Source organism: Epinephelus moara, chromosome 9 (genome assembly GCF_006386435.1).
Source record: "Epinephelus moara isolate mb chromosome 9, YSFRI_EMoa_1.0, whole genome shotgun sequence".
Classification (NCBI taxonomy): Eukaryota; Metazoa; Chordata; class Actinopteri; order Perciformes; family Serranidae; genus Epinephelus; species Epinephelus moara.
This window is the reverse complement of record NC_065514.1, coordinates 7,401,337-7,420,174: the sequence shown is the minus strand read 5'-3', so window position 1 is coordinate 7,420,174 and position 18,838 is coordinate 7,401,337. Positions and strand designations below refer to the sequence as shown.

The 18,838-nt window shown below is 40.1% G+C and overlaps 1 protein-coding gene across 3 annotated transcripts in view; it reads right to left on the bottom strand.

Moving 5' to 3' along the window:
• Positions 1-1,102: 1,102 nt before the first annotated feature.
• cntfr (ciliary neurotrophic factor receptor) overlaps positions 1,103-18,838 on the bottom strand; it is a 354,906-nt gene continuing 337,170 nt past the window's right edge. For all 3 annotated transcript variants that reach the window (XM_050052470.1, XM_050052469.1, XM_050052468.1), the window contains 4 exons: positions 18,302-18,370; positions 17,523-17,643; positions 5,924-6,050; positions 1,103-2,710 (listed from right to left, as the gene is read on the bottom strand). In XM_050052470.1, coding sequence (XP_049908427.1) covers position 2,710; positions 5,924-6,050; positions 17,523-17,643; positions 18,302-18,370 — 318 coding nt within the window. In that variant the 3' untranslated portion in view covers positions 1,103-2,709. The remainder of the gene's footprint in view (positions 2,711-5,923; positions 6,051-17,522; positions 17,644-18,301; positions 18,371-18,838) is intronic.

Sequence of the window (18,838 nt, the reverse complement as noted above, 5' to 3'; positions counted from 1 at the left end):
GTAGTTTGCTGTCTCTGTCAAGTAGCTGTCCATTAGTCACTTAATCTACAGCAGGAAATAGCACTTCAAAAGTAAAGCTCTGTGCCAGGAATCCACTGTACTTCAAAATAAAGTGTGTTTCTTAAAAACTTGACACATTTGCAAGTCACTTGTGGTCCATTCTGAATCGACCCACAACCCACTTTTGGATCGCGTCCCACCAGTTAGGAACCACTGAGTTAATACATTTTAAATGTCAAGAAAAAAAAAAAAAAGAGAGAGATGGAAGTCAAAAGAAAGTTATACATCACACCCAAAACATAATCTGAATCTGTGAATAAATGTCTCCCATTGCGCCGAAGTGAGAAAAACATTCGGTATATTGTCATAAATTTTGATCCGGACAACCTGAAATGAAGGAGTGTTTGTCGATGGCAGAAAGTGGGAAGTAAAAAATCGATCATCACTGTTAATTCATGAAGTTAATTTGTTAACTTAGGTCCAGGAGCAGGGCCATGCCTCAGCCACACCTCTGATTACCTGCCAAGCCTACTTATACCTGGTCGACCCATCCTGCTCTGTTAGTCTCGGATTACTCGACCCACCTTCACTGTCCCTTCCCCTTCCCTTCATCCTTCATCCTCTCGTCCCTTCTCCCATCATCTCTTCTTATTCAATCTGGTGCATACCTCTCCCATGTCTCATTCTAGGTACCGTCTGGGGGGCCTGAAATCAGCTCGGGTAAAAAAATACACCGCTGACGGATCCCCTATACTGAGTCTACCTCTGTCTGACCCCCAGTACATCCTCCCAGATCAACCCATCAGAAGACATTCCTCCTCCACCTTCACTCCCTCTTACATCCATTCACCAGTCCTCAACAACTAACCTCCTGAAAAACAATTAAACATTTAAACGACATGGAAAGTTACTTGTGTCTTTGTGCCCATTTAAAATAAAATGCCCTTTTCCCCTTTGCATTGGCACCTCACCTTCATCTTGTTTAATCAGGAGACAATAATTTGGATCACCCAATCAAGGCAGGACGCAAAAGGCGGCCCTGATATGTATGCCCTGGAAAGGCGAAATGAGAATGAAGCCAGCGTGTCATCATTCATTGTGAAATGGTCACATTTAATGGTTGAAACCTGTCATTGTATATACATCTATAAAAAAGACCCCAGGTACAGGTTACGACATTCTACTGCTAATACATACATTATTATTATTATTAAATAATAAACTTTTTGTTCAATGTTAAAGTTACATATCATAGTTTACAAAATAGGATCAAGGAGAATTAAGCCATTATGAATCTCTGAAAAAAAGAAACAAAAAACAAAACTAAAATCCTATATGTGTGTTTGTATTATTTGTCCATAAGATAAAAAAAATACAATAAAACACATCAATATTCCTTTGAATAACATAATATTAACTGGTGATATTGGCTATTGAAATGTAAACTGCAAAAAGACATATTTTATGTTCGTAAAGGCGTCAGAATTTTGGAAAGCAAACTGTTTTGTGTTATTGTATCTTACAGCATAGAGCAGAATGAAAAACCAACAAAGCTCGTATCATTGTTTCAATCACCAACTTCGTCGTCGTTGTCGAACCAAAACAAATAGGTGGGCAAAGAATTGTTCAGTCTCAAATCCACTTTATTTTATTTTTATTTTCTTTTACAATCCAGGTCCTCTTTGCCAGTCGGTGAAAGCAGAGTGTAAAGCTAATTGTCTAAATAAGCCAGACTACCGTTACTGAATTCTTCAAAGTGTTAGTCCTCATATCCAAAAAAAAAACCCCAAACAAACAAAACACCCCGACTCGCTCCGTCAGTTTGATTCAGTCGCCGCAGTCGACAGATTCAGAGTCAGATTGAGTACTTGTGTGGCTTCTTTGTTAAATGGTACACAAACAGGAGCTGCAGGGTTCCTCGGACTCGTCCCAAGTTTCATCCGTATACTGTTTGAGTCGACATCAATCAAGTGTTGTGCACACACACGCACGCACATAACTTTCTGGGGGGGTTCTTCAACCCACGACGAAGGCAGACACAGGCTTCAGGAAGCTCAGTGAATTGTTTGGGAACCACTTTGTTGGGGGGTGAAGTTGAGTCTTTGGCATGATGATTTAGCTGTATGGGGACCGCTACGGTAACCATACACACAAACACACACGCGAATGCTCTATGTGTGTGTGTGTTTGTCTGTATCGTTCTGCGATTTCAGAAGGAAGTAAGAAATTAATTCATGATCAATAAAAAATAGAACAAAAAGGTAATGATGAGGAGGATTTTTGAGTTGATTTTCTTGCTCTGAAGAGGAGATTCCCAAACCAAACTGTTGTCTGCCCAAAAAAAGTCTGCTGTGGCCCTTTAAAGCCACCAGGGGGTAATATAAGACTGTTTATACTGATATCACTGCTGTTGCTGCTCCTGTTGCTGCTGCTGCTGCTGCTGCTGCTGTTGTTGATGATGGTGGTGGTGGTCGTGATGCCGCTTTCAAAAGTTCCTCTGAAGAATTTCTTTGTCACCATTAATCAAAAATGCTGAATCGCATTATCATCGTCTGGTTTCATGTCTAAGTAATCTCGGTGAGTAACTGTGTGATGGACAGAAAATGATCAATGCACTGTATCCTTGAAACATGTGCAAAATAGAAAAAAGACCAGCCTCCTCCTCCTCCTCTTCTTCCGCCTACTCCCTTCAGGAATAAGACATTTACATCTGGGGAGAGAAACAAAAGCACAAATTAGGCATCACAAGCTGTGCCTGATTATACAACTGAAACCGTCCATTTTTTTATCCCTTGGGATTTGCCTTTTTTAGTTAGTACTTATGCTGGATGTATATGTTTGTATCTTTGTACTTAAATAAAAGTACTGATTCTCAATAGGGCCCGACCAACATTGGTATGTGGGTCCCATGTGGGTCGTAAACGGGCCCTACATTGGATTGTCCACAGGTTCCATATTGGCCCCGTGACATTTGTCCACATGGGTTGGTTTACCAAGATAAGATGCCCATCTTGGACCCACTTTATACCCAGGTAGTCCCAGCATAACCCATGTGGGCAACTGGCATCTGGCCAATATAGAACACATGGACAATCCAATATAGGGCCCCATTTTTCAGCCCATTTACTACCCACATGGGCCCCACACACAAATGTTGGCCCTGTCAAGAGGGTCACAAGATATATGTGGGGACTCCTGAGGAAAAAACTAATTTCATCTTCACCAATTTGTATCAACTGCTTTAATCTTTAAAGAGTAACTTGGTATTTCCCAACCTGGACCCTATCTTCATACGTTTTAGTGTCTCAGTGACTAACAGGAACAACAGTTTCTGAAATTGGTCCAATATTGAGTGAAAGTGCACTGTCAATTTACATCTGCTAAAAGTCAAGTCAACTTTATTTGTATAGCAAATTTTATATGACAAGTGTAACCTTACTGTGCTTAAGACATACATGACAAACATAAAATATTATATAAGATAATAAGGTATTACATAAAAACAAGCAGGACATGACAAAAACAAAGAAATTAAGGTATTATTTTTATCATTATTCTTAAAAAGGGGCAGATAATAACAATTATAATACTCATTTCTAAAACAAATCCTGACTATATCTTGCGAAAAAGACACATTTTTTAGTTTACTTTTAAAAGAGAAGACTGTTGTAGCGGACCATAGTTCATGAGAAAGAGAACCCAGAGAGTAGAAAGCACCACGAGCTGATTGACAGTTGATTTTAGGTACAATAAGTAGCTAATGATGATCTAAGGGATATCTCTGCTGTGCACTACAGCAACATAGGAAAGAGCTAAACCATTAAAACATTTAGTATTTTGAAATCAATGCTTTGTTATATTGGGAGCCGGTGAAGAGAAGATAAATTAGTTAGTTAGTTAGTAGTTATGTGGTCAGACATGAATAAGCTGGAGTGTATTTAACATCTGCTTTGTCGGTCCAGCAAAAAGTCCAGTACAGTAATCCAGCCTACTGGAAATAAAAGTGTGATCCAGCTTTTCAGAGTCTGACTGAGACAAAAACATCTAACTTTTGATATATATATCTGAGGTAATAAAAGGCAGGCTTAGAAATGTCAGAGATGTGCATCTGGAAGTCAAGATCAGTGTTTTGACATGCTCACATGGTACCATCCAAAGTCTGATATCTGCGATGCACTGGATGAGATCATTTATCAGGCTAAGGTTATTGGTGGAAACAGATATGTATAACTGTGCGTCATCGGCATATGATTGATATATTATATTGCTGTATTATGGACCCAAGCAGAAGCATGTACAAATTAAACAACAAAGGACCTAAAAGTGTTTGTTTTTTGCCACTGACGGGCTCAAATCATCATTTTAAGACTTTGAAAACATTATGGAAAGGATCCCTACAGAGATTAACCTTTTTGTTTAACCAGAAACAGCCTGGAAATGGCAATGACAAATGACTCATGGAAACCAATTTAGTTCATCTTTACACTGTTTCAACAATCACCAACTTTGGTTTGGTTGAAATAAACCCCTAATCCACCTAGTAAGATGTTAAAATATGCTGCCTCTATACACGCTAAGATAACTGTTCATTTAAATGGAGTCTGGTGGGTTTGCCAATGGTGATTTTGGGGCTGTTCCTGTTAAAGAATTGGATCTTAGGGGGGTGATCACACAGAAATGAGATGCGGACGCTTCAAAGACGCCTGAAACACTGGAAGCACTTATTCAATGCGCGCTAGCTACTGGCGTCTGACGCTCAAAAAGTTGAAAATATTTTAACTTTTCAGTGTCTATGCGTGTCTAAAAACGTGCGTTTAAAAAGAAGCGTCTACAAAAACGCCAGAAAAACGCCCGTCTAAAAAGATGCTTGAACGCCGCTTAGACACGCCGTATCATAGGAAAACAATGGTTTTACTGGCGTCGCGTTTCTGGCGTTTCATCTCGGTGTGATCCCTCCCATCACTCTTTAACAAAAAGGTATATCTCTGTAGGGTTCCTTTCTCTAATGCTGTCAGACACTTAGAATCACAATATGAGCCTGTCAGTGGCAAAACAAGCACTTTTAGCGGACCTTTGCATTGCAGTTCATAAGCTTATCGTATAGTTGTAAAATAGATGTTAACTATAGCTGTCAGATAAAGGTAGTGAATCAAAAAGAAGACTATTTGTCCCTGAACTGCAGTGGAGCAGAAACATAAACTAGCACTGGCCTGTATTACAAAAACAAATCCTGATCTGAAGAGATAACCCTGTGTGTAAACAGCACATCACAGATTCCCAGTTGGACCCACTGGAGTCGAGGGTACGGTCGGGGAATTGGCATGAATGTGTCTTTAGCATATTCATCCAACCAAACCTGGCTCGCTTCATCTTCCAGTGGTTAAAATGAGCAGCAGGTGTTCAGTTGGGGATGCAGCCATGTTTAATGTCATTTGGTTAAAGTGTTACTGTAGGGATGCTGTTGTCAGTGTGTCTCTTTTTATCTCGCAGGGTGCAAAAACCATTTCCTGTTTGCACACCTTTAACAGAGAGCTTTGTCGTGATCCGTGACATTCAGCGTTTCAGCATTCATCGCTCAACATCTCCATCTTCGACAGGAGACGTACTATTACAACATGATTCATAGAGTAAAACCTGTAAAATTAATGAAATGGGACAGCTTTGAATTGGATTTTTCCCTCAATCCCTTCTGGGCTTCTGCAGAAAAATATGAAGAAAAACACCCTGCTGGGTCATAAAACAAACTCACCCAATCGTTGTTGCTCTTGTTCTATTAAACATGCTCTTGACATCGATAGACATGCATCGACTTGCCAATATGTGACTGAATGACTGAGCTCATAATCAATGCAAAGATGAGGGGCTGCAGACTCATTACAAGATGTGTGTGTTAGTGTGTGTGTGTGTGTGTGTGTTTGCTCACCACATGAACAGCAGCAGCATTCCTAACAGCAAAGGGGAGAAAAATGTGAGGAGCCTGGCAGCTCTGCCCACTGGAGGTTCAGCCTTTTGTGGTGCGTTGGAGGACGGTATGGGGGAGGTCTTAGTCTCTGGAAAAAACACAACAAAAAAAACAAGAAACAATCAGCAAACACAATAAACCTTACTGAGCGTATTTTTAATGATCTCCTTTAAATCCTTACTCCAATTTTCCTCATCGAGGTTATACAACTGTTTTCGTCCAAAACGTTCAAACCGTCGTTTTGATGAATGGATACTGAAAAGTGCTCATCATACCGGGAAGAGCCAAACAGAAAGGAAAATATAGTGTATAGTGGGATCAATTCTAATCTGCAAGTGCAATCAATATGGGACTTGTCAAGGCCGTTATGAAGTGAAGTGGACGGAAAAAAAAAAAATCTCATTCATACTAAGGCCGCAGGGAAACGGAAAGAGAGAAGGACAGAGACAGAGTGAAATAGATAGATAAAATATGGAGACAGAAATACGAGAAAATGAAACCACAAGTGAGGTAAGAACCCTGAGGTAAAGGAGACAGTGAATCGAGGAGGAGGTGGATAAAGTTTTAAAAAGGGGGGGAATATACACTGCGGCAGTAAATGTACTGCTGGTAAAATATGGTCTGATAAAATATCTACCCATCATATGCTGTATATTTAGATTTACAATACACAACCAGAGGTGTTGACCAACTAGTCTCATCATGTAGGTCACAAAACAGAGGCCATTGCCCTGGTAATATTCCAGAATAAATAAAATAAAATAAAAAAATAAATAATTATAATAATCATGAAAAAAGTTACTAATAATGATAAAAGTCATCGATAATAAAAAAGTTACTGTGATCGTTGTACGTTCCCAGCCTATTCGGTTGTGTTCGAGCATACTGAGCTGGTACTTAAAAGCTTGTGGCAAACATAAATCTGCTGAGAGTAAAAGTATGTACTTAAGCTATTTTTATAGTGCTTCACTTTGGTTCTCTCAGTTCTACCCATAATACGCTGTATATTTGATTTTACAGTACATAACCAGAGCTGTTGACTCAAGTCCCAGGTGGGTCACAAAACAGAGGTAATAGTCCAGAAAAAATATAATAAAAATAAATTAAAAAAAAGAAAATTAAAAAAATATATATATAATACAAATAAATAATAATAAAAATAAAATAAATAATAATAACAAAAAAGTCCCAAAAATATAAAAATAAAATAATTTAAAAAAAGAAAAAAATAACAGTTATAAAAACTGTCATATTATTGTCCGAATAATATTCTAGAAAAAAAATAAAATAAAAGAATTAAAGAAATATATAATAAATAATAATAACAAAAATGTCCCAAAAATATAAAAATAAAATAATTTAAAAAAGAAAAAAAATAACAATTATAAAAACTGTCATTATTATTGTCCTAGTAATATTCTAGAAAAATAAAATAAAGGAAATTAATTTAAAAAAAATATATAATAAATAATAATAAAAAAGTCCCAAAAATATAGAAATAAAATAAAATAAAATAAAACAATTCCAAAAAAGAAATATAATAATTTAAAAAAGAAATGTAATACTAATAATAATAATGATAATAATAATAATAATAATAATAATAATAATAATAATAATAAAAAAGTTACTGCGACTGCTGTACATTCCCAGCCTATTCGGTTATGTTCAAGCGTATTGAGCTGGTACTCACAGGCTTGTGGCAAACATAAATATCCTGAAAGTAATATGTGCTTGAGGTTTTTTCAGTGTGTCAGTTTGGTTTAACATAGCTTGACGAATAAAAATATCACAGTTTAATGTTTTATAAAATGGGCCACTGTCGCTATAGCTGCAGGCAGCACAGTAGATATTAACTCATGCACAGTGTTTGCAGCTCAGTCTGGAACCCACAGCATTTTTTGTTGCTGGGGAGAGAATATGATTTCCCTCTCCTTCCAATTAATGACTGTTGTGTAGTACTATGTTGGGAGTCGGGAAGAGGCAGCCAGGTGTGAAATAGCCAGCAAGAGAGAGAGAGAGTGAGAGAGGGAGAACTAGGACACATTTAACATGTTCAGCAGCTCAGTGCAATGCTATCCTGCCTGCGGCAAAACATTTTGCTTTGGAGTGGTGGAGGAAATAAAAATTTCGCAGACATAATGTGATGGTGACGAGCAGAGACAGTTATGGGGTGTAGGTTGATGTAACAAGGTAGTTGGGGACAGGGGGACAAGACAATGATGTGAGGGAGAGGAAAGATTGATGAACAACAGTCGGGAAAGGAGAGAAGGAGCTGAGCAGGCAAGCGGAGAGGAGAGAGGAGGAGATCTGGAACATAAAGAGAAAAACAAGGAGGATGGGTGATGAATGCAGAAAGGGAAAAAAAGTTAATAAGATTAAATTTGCCAAGTGACTTCAACTCCAACTACCCTGCTTGTTTCTGCTGATGGTGGGGATGTCTGTGAGCCTGTTCCTACCTGGCATTAGAACGCATGCGAATGTGTCTCGAGGAACATTTATGATCTTTACTTTAGGGCTGTCTATGCAAATGAACACATACATCAACGAAAACGGCAGGGGGTTTGTCATGTTATACACTCACTGGTTAGAGTCCACCTGACACACACACAGTGACAGGGCTAACTGTTAGCATCAAACAGCTAACTTTACGTACCTAATATTGGGGAGTGATGATTAAATATTACCCCCCTTAGCTTGACCCTGCAGGTGAATGCTGGAGTGGAGGTGGGGCTGAAAGACCAAGCAGCAGTGTTGATGCAGGGCAGTAGCGGCATAGGCATGGAACTAACTGGGAGGACAGGGGCTCCAGGGATGGTCTTTAAGCACTGTGTCTAACCTGTGTAACAGCAGCAACAGAAAGTTTGCTTATCCAAAGAGGAGTCTGACAAACAAGGACGTGGGCCGAGTAGGCGGTCCTTCAACGTGGCCCACAAATTTGTGTACGCACCGCTGAAAGATTGTGGCCATATGCAGCCCTGGAGTGGTCGAAGCGATCAGATCTCAAGATGCATTCACACTTGTAATTAGAGCTGTCCGCTTGTTATCCAATCACCCAGGATGCATGTTAATATCAGGTGCTAACAAGGCCTGTGGCTTTGGGATTTTCCAATGTAGATGACTGTAAGAACAACACGTTCTCACTTTGACCTCGTCACATATCGACATCTGGACATGGACTTTCCATGTCCAGATATAACGTGAAAGGTACCCGGGGTGTGTTGGTTTTGATGATCTGGGATACTGTGTCAAGTTCTGCCTGTTACATGCATTGTCTTCTTTCAAAATACACTTCTGACTTCACAGGAAATTTACCGTTTACATACAGTCACTTTCAAAATAAAAGCACTACGTCAGCAAAATACTGCATATTGATGTTTTTTTGCCTTCAACAACAAACGCACATGGTTGGGTTTAGGAAAAAAGAACAGGGTTTGGCTTTATAATCTTACGGTATGCGAACACCACTCTCCTGAGTGAAAGTCAGTGTTGTTGGACCCATCCACCACCCCTCCAACCCGCCCTACTCTGACTTTTGTCACCTTAACTTTCGTTCATTTTGCTGCGTTTCCCCCTGATGCCTCCAAGCGCCTTTAAACTATGATGGTTACCACCCGTGCATCATGCCGATGTTTAAGGATGGCTTTTTCGTCAGTGTCTGACGCCGCAAGTCATTGCCCAAGCGCCGGATTTTGATGACTTGGTAAGGAAAAAACATCTATGGTCATCCATACTGTTGCTTGATAATGATCCATTTTGTAGCTTTCATTTAAGTCGCCATCTTTATCAGACCATGGAGATATCTCAACAGAGTAGCGAAGAGTTTCCTCGCTGTAAACTTCCATTCCAATAGTTCCTCTGAACACACAGGAGTCTCCTTGATAAGTAATAGCTAGGTTTATCTTATTTATGTCCGCTTTTTTTTTTTTTTTTTAATCTCCTTTACTGAGAAATCATGTTTTGTGAAACTACTTTGGTTTGGCAAATAGCTCATGCCCATGAGTTACACTTGCTGTTGCAATAAAAAGGGAGCCAGTCAAAGGCGCCAAATCAGAGCTGTAGCAAATACAAGATGGTTTATCTTTGCAGAAAACAAAACACAGAGCCAGAGATGCTAAATTCATACACTCCAAAAGTGAGCTGCAGGTTTCTATAAACCTAAAAGTCAGCTTCCACTTGCCCTTAGAAGTGCACACACTTAAGTTTTAGGATCACTTACTGGATGTTTTGTATCCAAAATGCACCATGGGAGTTGCAGTTAACTTCTGTCCTCACATTGTTTATGCACAGGCTTGTATCTTTGGCTTTTTATCAACAAACAGATATTTTCTAACTCGGATACTAAATGTTTATAGTGCTGGGCCATTTTCGTGCTCATCCAAACCTGGGAAGTAATCCAATGTTGTCGCCCGATGGAGAAACTGAAGACTTTACCTCTAGAGCCCTGAATGCTTGAATAACAGCACCCATTTGATAATACGTCATCTTAATGACATAATAAGTAGCTGTTTTCCTATGAACTGGAGCCAGCATGCTGCAGAAGAGGACCTTAAGGCATCTCAGCATTTGCCTCAACATTAAGCTGTGGTGGTTTCTGCTTATTAAGCAGAAATGGAAGCATTTATAAATAGATGTAGACATGAAGGATATAAGAAGTGATATCTAGTGTTGCCTGTTTGGTGCTAGACAGTGTCCAGTTTCTGTCTCAAAGAGTGGGCGAGGCAGAAACTTATATCTTGGATGGTTGCAACACTAAGGATGGTTGCCACTTTTTAAAGCCTCAGCTGTATCTGCTTTTTACTTCCTGGAATGTGGTTGCTAAGCGATGGTCCAATCGCAGAGGATGGGATTTCTAAATGTCGTCTGTCTGTCACTGCGCTATCCTTTTGATGTGAGATGAGCCTGCCAGGAAACAGGACAGGCATGTAAGTACGACTCTCCATGAGGTATGTGCGACGTGTTATTGCTGATGCGTGAACGGGGGAAAACAGAAACAAATAAAAAAAAAAATTTGTGTGTGTGTGCGGGCAAGACAGGAGAAAGACGAGAGGAAATGGAGAAAGTGTAACGGTGTGTATAGACTGTGAGCTACACAATCAATAAGTCACAGGAAGTTCGTTCATTTCCTATTGGACTGAGCAGCCAGGAAATATTGGTCAGTGTGTAGATGTTAACAAGCTGGTCAGCTGAAAGAAAATATGGCCCTGGCTGAACTTTGAGTTGATCGGTTCAGTCGTGGACAGGAAATAAGATATTTTCCTGGTTTCCCTGCTGATATTATGCAGCTTCATGCACAATTATTCCAATGAGAAAGTGCCAGCTCAATAATTACAAGATGGATTTTTGAAATTTCTGCAAAACAGAGCTCCCGTTTGGACTGAACGAACAATCTACGTATGCCCTTCAGCGTGCCAATTGTTCCTACTTGGCCTTTTTCGCATATTAAAATCATAGAGAGATGATGTACTCATCAATGGGAATGGCACCCCACCCTGAAGTCCCTTAATTGATATTAACAAAGCAGTTGTAGCTGCACACAGCCACAACAGATGCAATCAGTCGTCCAGCAAGTAACATCTGTAAAGAAGGTGGCAAAAGGCCAGAAAAAGATCGGTACAAAAGGTGAGGTGACAAAAGGTAAGAGTAAGAGAAAGACTGACTGATCAATAGAGAGACGTGAGAATAGTAAGAGACCGAAAAAGAGAAAGAAAGACCCAGAAGAAAAAGAGAGAAGGAGAGAACAGGACAAGGAGAGAGGGAAGGGAAGCAGAGAAGCAGCAGCTGGATCGAGATGAGGCATGAGGAGAATCCCAATAACCTCCAGTTCTTTCCCTGAGAACAGGAATAATACACTGTGTACCGAGGCGGTGTTTGTGTGTGAGTGTGTGCACGCCGCATGATATCAGAGGGATGTACCGTGTGTGCGTGTGTGGCACCGTCACTATGTGTTTGTCTGGGAGGGAGAGTTAGAGCATGCTGCATGTTGTGTGTGCGCTGTTTAGCATGCGTTTGTGTGTTTCTAAGCATGCGGGAGCACACTCAGTATTGACTGTGTGATAATCAGTGTGCAGTGCTGCTTGTGACCAACAGGAGTCGCTGTTGGACTGTAGAACTGTGAGGACATGTCAATAGACTGGTAGTGAGAGGGAGAGAAAGACAGGTAGACAGACTAAGTTTTTTCTTAGAGAGTTTTCAAACTGGGATCATATTGTCTGTAAGTTACAGTTTTCTTTCTTTCTTTGCCTCATATTTATATGCTTGATAGTGAACTCATGTTGCACAGTTGATAGATAAACAGTTTACTTAAGTGACTTTATCAATATGTTGACATGCAATGGCAAAGTTTTGGATTCAGGACTGAGGGGGCTCAGTGAAGTCAGGGGTTGTGTGCTTTCCACTAATAGCAGAAATTACTGCTACATCGTGGGCAGTGTTAATAATTCACCTATTTAAAATCACATTTTAGACCTGATATTAAGATACTAATTATTATTACTAGTAGTGGTAGTAAAAACATAAGGGGAGGTGGGGGTATTTGTCTTTACAGTCCTAATCAGTGTACGTAAACCTGAGTTTTAATATCGGACAGCGCAGTTCCTAGAAGAAAAAGTTAGTATTGGTTGTTTCTGCAAACTCACAAACTCATGTTACATTTTTACATTTCATAATTGTTCTATCAACATTCCTAAAGTGATGCAGTATATGAGCTGACCTTGTCATCAGGAGGTGGAGGTGATGGTAGGTGGTGTGACACCTAGGCGAGACAGCTGCCAAGCTGTTTAACACCCACAAGCAACAGGAGTTGTTTTAAAGCAATGCATTGCTGTGTTTCCAGTGGCATCTGTGCAACCAAACTTGGGTGTTTTTTAGCAACCTGTTGCTGCATTTCCAGCAGCGCTTTTGGCCACCAACTGTGTAGAGACAAATCTGGGTTTTGGCCAGCTTTTCTGTAGACAAATGTGTTTTTTAGCAACCCATAGCTGTGTTTCCAGCGGCAGTTGTGCCACCAAATGTATACTGACATGTTGCTGCCTTTCAAGCTGCATTTGTGCCATCAAATGTGGGTGTTTTTTAGCAACCTGTTACTATTCTTCCAGTGGCATATTTGGCCACCAAACATGTAGCGACACATCCAGTGGCTTTTCTTTCACAAAACGTGTTTTTAGCAACCCATTGCTGTGTTTTAGTCACCAAACTTGTAGCAACACATCACTGAATTCCCTTGTTCCACCAAACATCAATGTGTTTTTTGCAAGCCATTGCTGTGTTTCCAGCTGCATTTTTGGTTACCAAATGTGTAGAGACACATCATCATGCCACCAAACGTGGGTGTTTTTTTTAGCAATCCATTGCTGTGTTTCCAGCGGTTATTGTGCCACCAAATGGTTACTGACACATTGCTGCATTTCCAGCTGCTTTTGTGCAACCAAAGGTGTTTTTTTGCAACCTGTTACTGCATTTGAAGCTGCATTTTTGGTCACCAAATGTGTAGCAACTAATCGTTGCATTTCCAGCAGCTTTTAAGCCACCAAACCTGTGCTTCTTTAGCAACCCATGGCTGCATTTACAGCTGCCATTGTGCCACCAAATGTGGGTGTTTTATGCCAAAACATGATTTCTTCAAATCAGTTATCAAGTAGTATTTGTGAAATGTACAATGCCACCATTTATGCTGGTGATTGGGCTGTGTCAGAAATATTGATCCTAGAAGTGCTCATATCGGTATTTGATCGATTTACATGATTTTCCCTTTGCAAGGTGTGACACTGTTAAAATCCAGACTTTTCTCCCAAATTTTTCCTCTGTAGGAAATTAATAGAGCTGTCCAATTCTTGCCAACTTCCAGTGTGTGAAGGTCATGGCTTGTTGCAGTGATGTAGCGGTGTACTTAGCATGTGGTAAATACACTATGACAGCACTATAATATATAGTTAAAAGTGCGGGTGAACATCATGCACTACATTAAACTGTAAAGAGGTGACACAGACTTGAAAGTTTCAACCACCCGCACGCAGCTTGTAACCCCATTCAAAACACGTTTTTATACAGCATTCTGCAGGAAGGTGTTTCTTGAAATTCAGTTTTGACTATTAAAGTATCCCCCAGCCTGATGAGCAAGTGGTGATGACAGAGATTAACATTTGCAACATCACCACAGAATTGCAATTTAAACCTCTAAGTGAACATTAAAACCTGTCCACATTTTGAATGAATAAACACTGAATATAGGTATATTTAGTGTTTATTCATTCAAAATGTGTTTCTCCATTCGTACTTTGCAATTCCAGCGAGGTCGGAGAGCCAAGTACAAAAGAGTGTTCAGACCTGGAATGGATGTCTTGTTGTTCGGGGATCATCAGTGCGTTGAGAGATTTCGATTTGACAAGAGAGCCATCCTTGATCTCTGCCACATGCTGACGGGGTGCCAACTAGATAATTCCCAGAGATAGTTTTTGTCCTTGTGTGTATGTGAGTGTGTGTGTGTGTGTGTGTGTGTGTATCAAGGCTGGGGACACACAGAATATAATCATCTGTAATGAATTTCATATTAAACTATCATTTCTCATGCATAAATAAAACCTAGAAAGTGTCGCGCTGTTTTACTGTAAGTGAGCCAATCTGAGGCTGCAGGAGGGACGTGAGCATTTTCGAAAAAGATGGCACAGTGTTTCCCCAAGGCCGTGTTCAGGCGCTCAGGTTGATGTGTGTCAATTTGTCTGCAGGCTGCTGGATCTTGTAGCTTAAGCTGCGATAAAAGTTCAAGGCTATCAAACGCTTATAGTGTACTCAATTTAATGATAAAGAAAGTTATTAACCAAACTTAATTTCATACCTAACTGGTTCAGGAAATTTACTGTGTGACAGCCGTGGGCACAAAGAACACTGGTACAAAAAAACATTACAGGAATATTGTATTATCATCGTAATGATTTCTTCACCTGATGAACTACAAGACTGATAAAAACCAAACAGCGTTATAGAAATCCTATAATACCTACAGCCACACTCGCTGTGTGTTCCTGGTCACTCTATCTCTATCGTTCTTTGAATGGGTCAACTTGCATATTTGGGGAATTAACAAGTGTATCATTAACTATTAATGACAAGCCATCTCAGGCTATTGTTAGATACTTTTTTGCATTTAGCCTTTCCTTATCTGTATTTCATCCCTCTAATGTGGATGTTTTAGCCACAGCAGAGGTTCACCACTTTTGTCCTGAGTGAAATATCTCAACAACTTTCAGATGGGTTGCCATTAAATATTGTGCAGACATTCATATTGCCCAGATGAAGAATCCTACTGACTATGATGGTTACAGTTTTAGTTCCAAGACTATGTATCCTAACCAGCTGTTCATGCACTGTTCATATCCACGAGAAGTGACGCACCACAATTTGTATATAACCCATGTACTCATGAGGCAGTGATTTTTGTATAATCCATGTAATCAGGAAGCGATCACGTGACCAGTGCGCTGATAGGAGTAAAAAAAGAGGCACTATAAAGACCGAAAGTCTGTGTTAGGATGCAGGTTGGGGTGATGGATGTGTCAAACAATACAGGACTTTCCCCAAGGAGACCAGTAGTTGGAACCATGGGAAACAAAGTGAACTTTTAGTTACAGCAACGTCAGGAACGTCGTCACCATGTCTCCTTTCCTAAACCTAACCCAGGCGTCAACAACCTTTCCTATTAAAAAAAAAAACATTTCTTAAAAGATTATGAAGGTAACACAGTCTATTATGTCGAAAATAGCCCATACTATTAGCCTGAATGAGCATTCATTAATGTTTTACCAAAAGGTGGCTACTGTGCAGGGCACTATTTTTGATTACTTCGAACTTTAACTTTGCAGAGCTTGCAGTGAGAGCAAACAAATCTGTCCATGCACAATTAAATTCTGTATTTTATTCAAAGACTTTTGCCTTTTTGGATTCGGCATCCATGGATAACCAGTTAGGGAGACTCAAGACTAGCCACTGCTATTGAATCTGCTTTTACATCTGGAACCTCCAGTCTACAATGGGCTTGAGACACGCCCCCGTTGAGGACTTGGCAGAGATTCCGGAGTTATTCTCTTATCCTGAAGCCTCCTTAAAGGGATAGTGCATCCAAAAATGAAAATTCAGCTATTATCTACTCACCCATATGCCGAGGGAGGCTCAGGTGAAGTTTTAGAGTCCTCACATCCCTTGCGGAGATCCAAGGGGAGAGGGGGTAGCAACACAACTCCACCTAATGGAGGCTTACGGCGCCCCAGATTCAAACGTCCAAAAACACATAATTGAAACCACAAAATATCTCCATACTGCTCGTCCGTAGTGATCCAAGTGTCCTGAAGCCCCGACATAAAAAGTTGTTTGGAAAAACGTCATTTGAACTCTGTTTTTAGCCTCATTGTAGCCTGTAGCTCTAACTGCCTCTCTGTACACCGCTTTTTACAAACAACTTTTTATGTCAGGGCTTCAGGACACTTGGATCACTACGGACGAGCAGTATGGAGATATTTTGTGGTTTCAATTATGTGTTTTTGGACGTTTGAATATGGGGCACTGTCAGCCTGCATTAGGTGGAGTTGTGTTGCTACCCCCTCTCCCCTTGGATCTCTGCAAGTGATGTGAGGACTCTAAAACTTCACCTGAGCTTCCCTCGGCATATGGGTGAGTAGATAATGGCTGAATTTTCATTTTTGGGTGCACTATCCCTTTAAGGAATCTGATCGTGTTTCGATTTGGCGGTGGGAACCTCTTGCGACTGCATGCCTTTGCTGGCGTCGACCCCAGCAGGATTTGAACCCTGGACCTTCCGCATGGAAGATGAGTGCTCTAACCATTTCACTGTACTGACGTTTGGCAATTTTCGAGGAAAAGGTGCCAGGCAGAAGATGTATTAGACACATTTTAGTTTTTTTTTTATTGATATGTAGGATTTACAATTTTTACAATTGGAGCATGTAAGAATTTCGTTAGGCCTGCAGCACTGATAAATGAAAATTAAATTGTTAAAAAAAAAGAGAGAGCCACTGGAGGGGGGGGTCAGGAGCAACAGATTGGCTACCTCTGACCCAACCTATGTAACTTGCCTAAACCTAAAGATGCCTATGTTTCTTCTCCTTAACCTAACCTACATATATCTTTACCTGCCTAAACCTAACCTATATAATTTTACTTTAAGTATTTAAGTTAACATTAAATATGTGACATCAATCATGGGACGCTAATTCATTTGTTTCATTGCATCTCACTGCATCATGACCTTTGTCTTTTATGTATTTTAACAGATAGTAAAATATAAACTATGATATAAGTTTTAAAATTTTGTTTGATATGCTATATACATTGAAAAACCTCAATCAAAGGAAGCTCAACATAAAAGAAACTTTCAACACTGACAGTGTGGATTGGATGGTGTTTTCAGAAATCTGAATGTTCAGCTCCAAACACTATCTTTGCATATTTTTTAAATCTAAATTTTAAACCTATGTTCCTGACTTAAGTTACCAACTCTGTAAGCACCCCTTAGGTAAAGGTACAGGCTTTAACTTAGGCTGTCACCTACCAGTCGAAAAGTCCACTTCAGTTGTGGAAGTGATTGGCAGTGGATCTTCAATCCAGGGTGTAGCATGGACAGCAACACTCCAGTCACTCCATGTTCCAATCTCTGTGTCCTTGGCAGCCACCTGTTGAGCATAAGGAAAGTAGAAAGTAATAAATCAGGAGCATTCTTTAATGAGCTTAAATATAATTTGAAAAGTCAGTAGAGTGTGCAAGAACAGGCTGCGTACATGAAAAACAAAAAGCAAAGACCAAAATCAATCTGCAGAAGAAGGCGGTAAGAGACTGTACTTTTAACTCCTACATATATATATTTGTTTCACAGTTTTGAGGCTGCATCTGCACCCTTGGAAGAAATAATTAGGCCTGAATGCAGGGCTGTAATGATAACCACATCACCAAAATACCGTGGTCATGAGATGCTGCCAGGGAGATGAGGTCATTGCTGCATTTTTGAGCCGATATAATAAAATTAACGAAAAATGTCCTAGTTTGGCTTTGAGGCAGCCTCTTTGTCTGCAGTAGCCTCCCTCAATGACCCGCCCACAGCACTATCTAATTGGTTACTCATTACAGCCTATCCACATCAAAGGCTGCTGTGCCATCGACGGCAAATACGGAGACTGGAGCTGCTCCAGTAAGCTTAACAATTCGGAACTGCAGCTTTATTGAAGTTGTAAAAAACATCGCAATGGCTCAATTGCCAAACCGAAATGTTATATTCAGTCCTGCATTCGGTGTTAAATGACCAGGCAGATGGAATGGCAGGACAGGAGATGTTACCTGGATGATGTACTCCTTCCCAGCATAGGCATCGGTGATGATGTGGGAGGTGCTGTCGGACAGCTCCACCTAAACAGCCAACAGGAGAGAGCAGGTGGTCAGGTTGGATCAGGGAACAGCAGACAGAAGTTACAGTAGGATGACTTCAAGTAAGGTCTATTTCATTCTTGAGAGATTTTTATAAAGAAGTTATCAAAAATAACCTTAGTACTACATATATTACTGATTTCCGAAAGGCTCTGCAGCCTTAGGGGTGTGAAATGTTCCAACACAATGAATTATGGACGTCCTCAGCTACAAAAGGCAGGTATGTGGTCCGAAGTAACTTTAGTCAGAAAGTCATACCCTTCTTCCCATATGCTGTAAGTCTACCTATAAATTATGTGCTCAGTAGCAAACCTAGCCTGGGCTTTGAATGTTTTATGCTTGGTAGATTCCTTTGTGCCATACAGTATACAATTTTTATTCAGCCCTCATTTATTTACACACCTTTCATCACTATTCTGTGCATAGGTCAAGTCTGTTGCTTTATCCTTG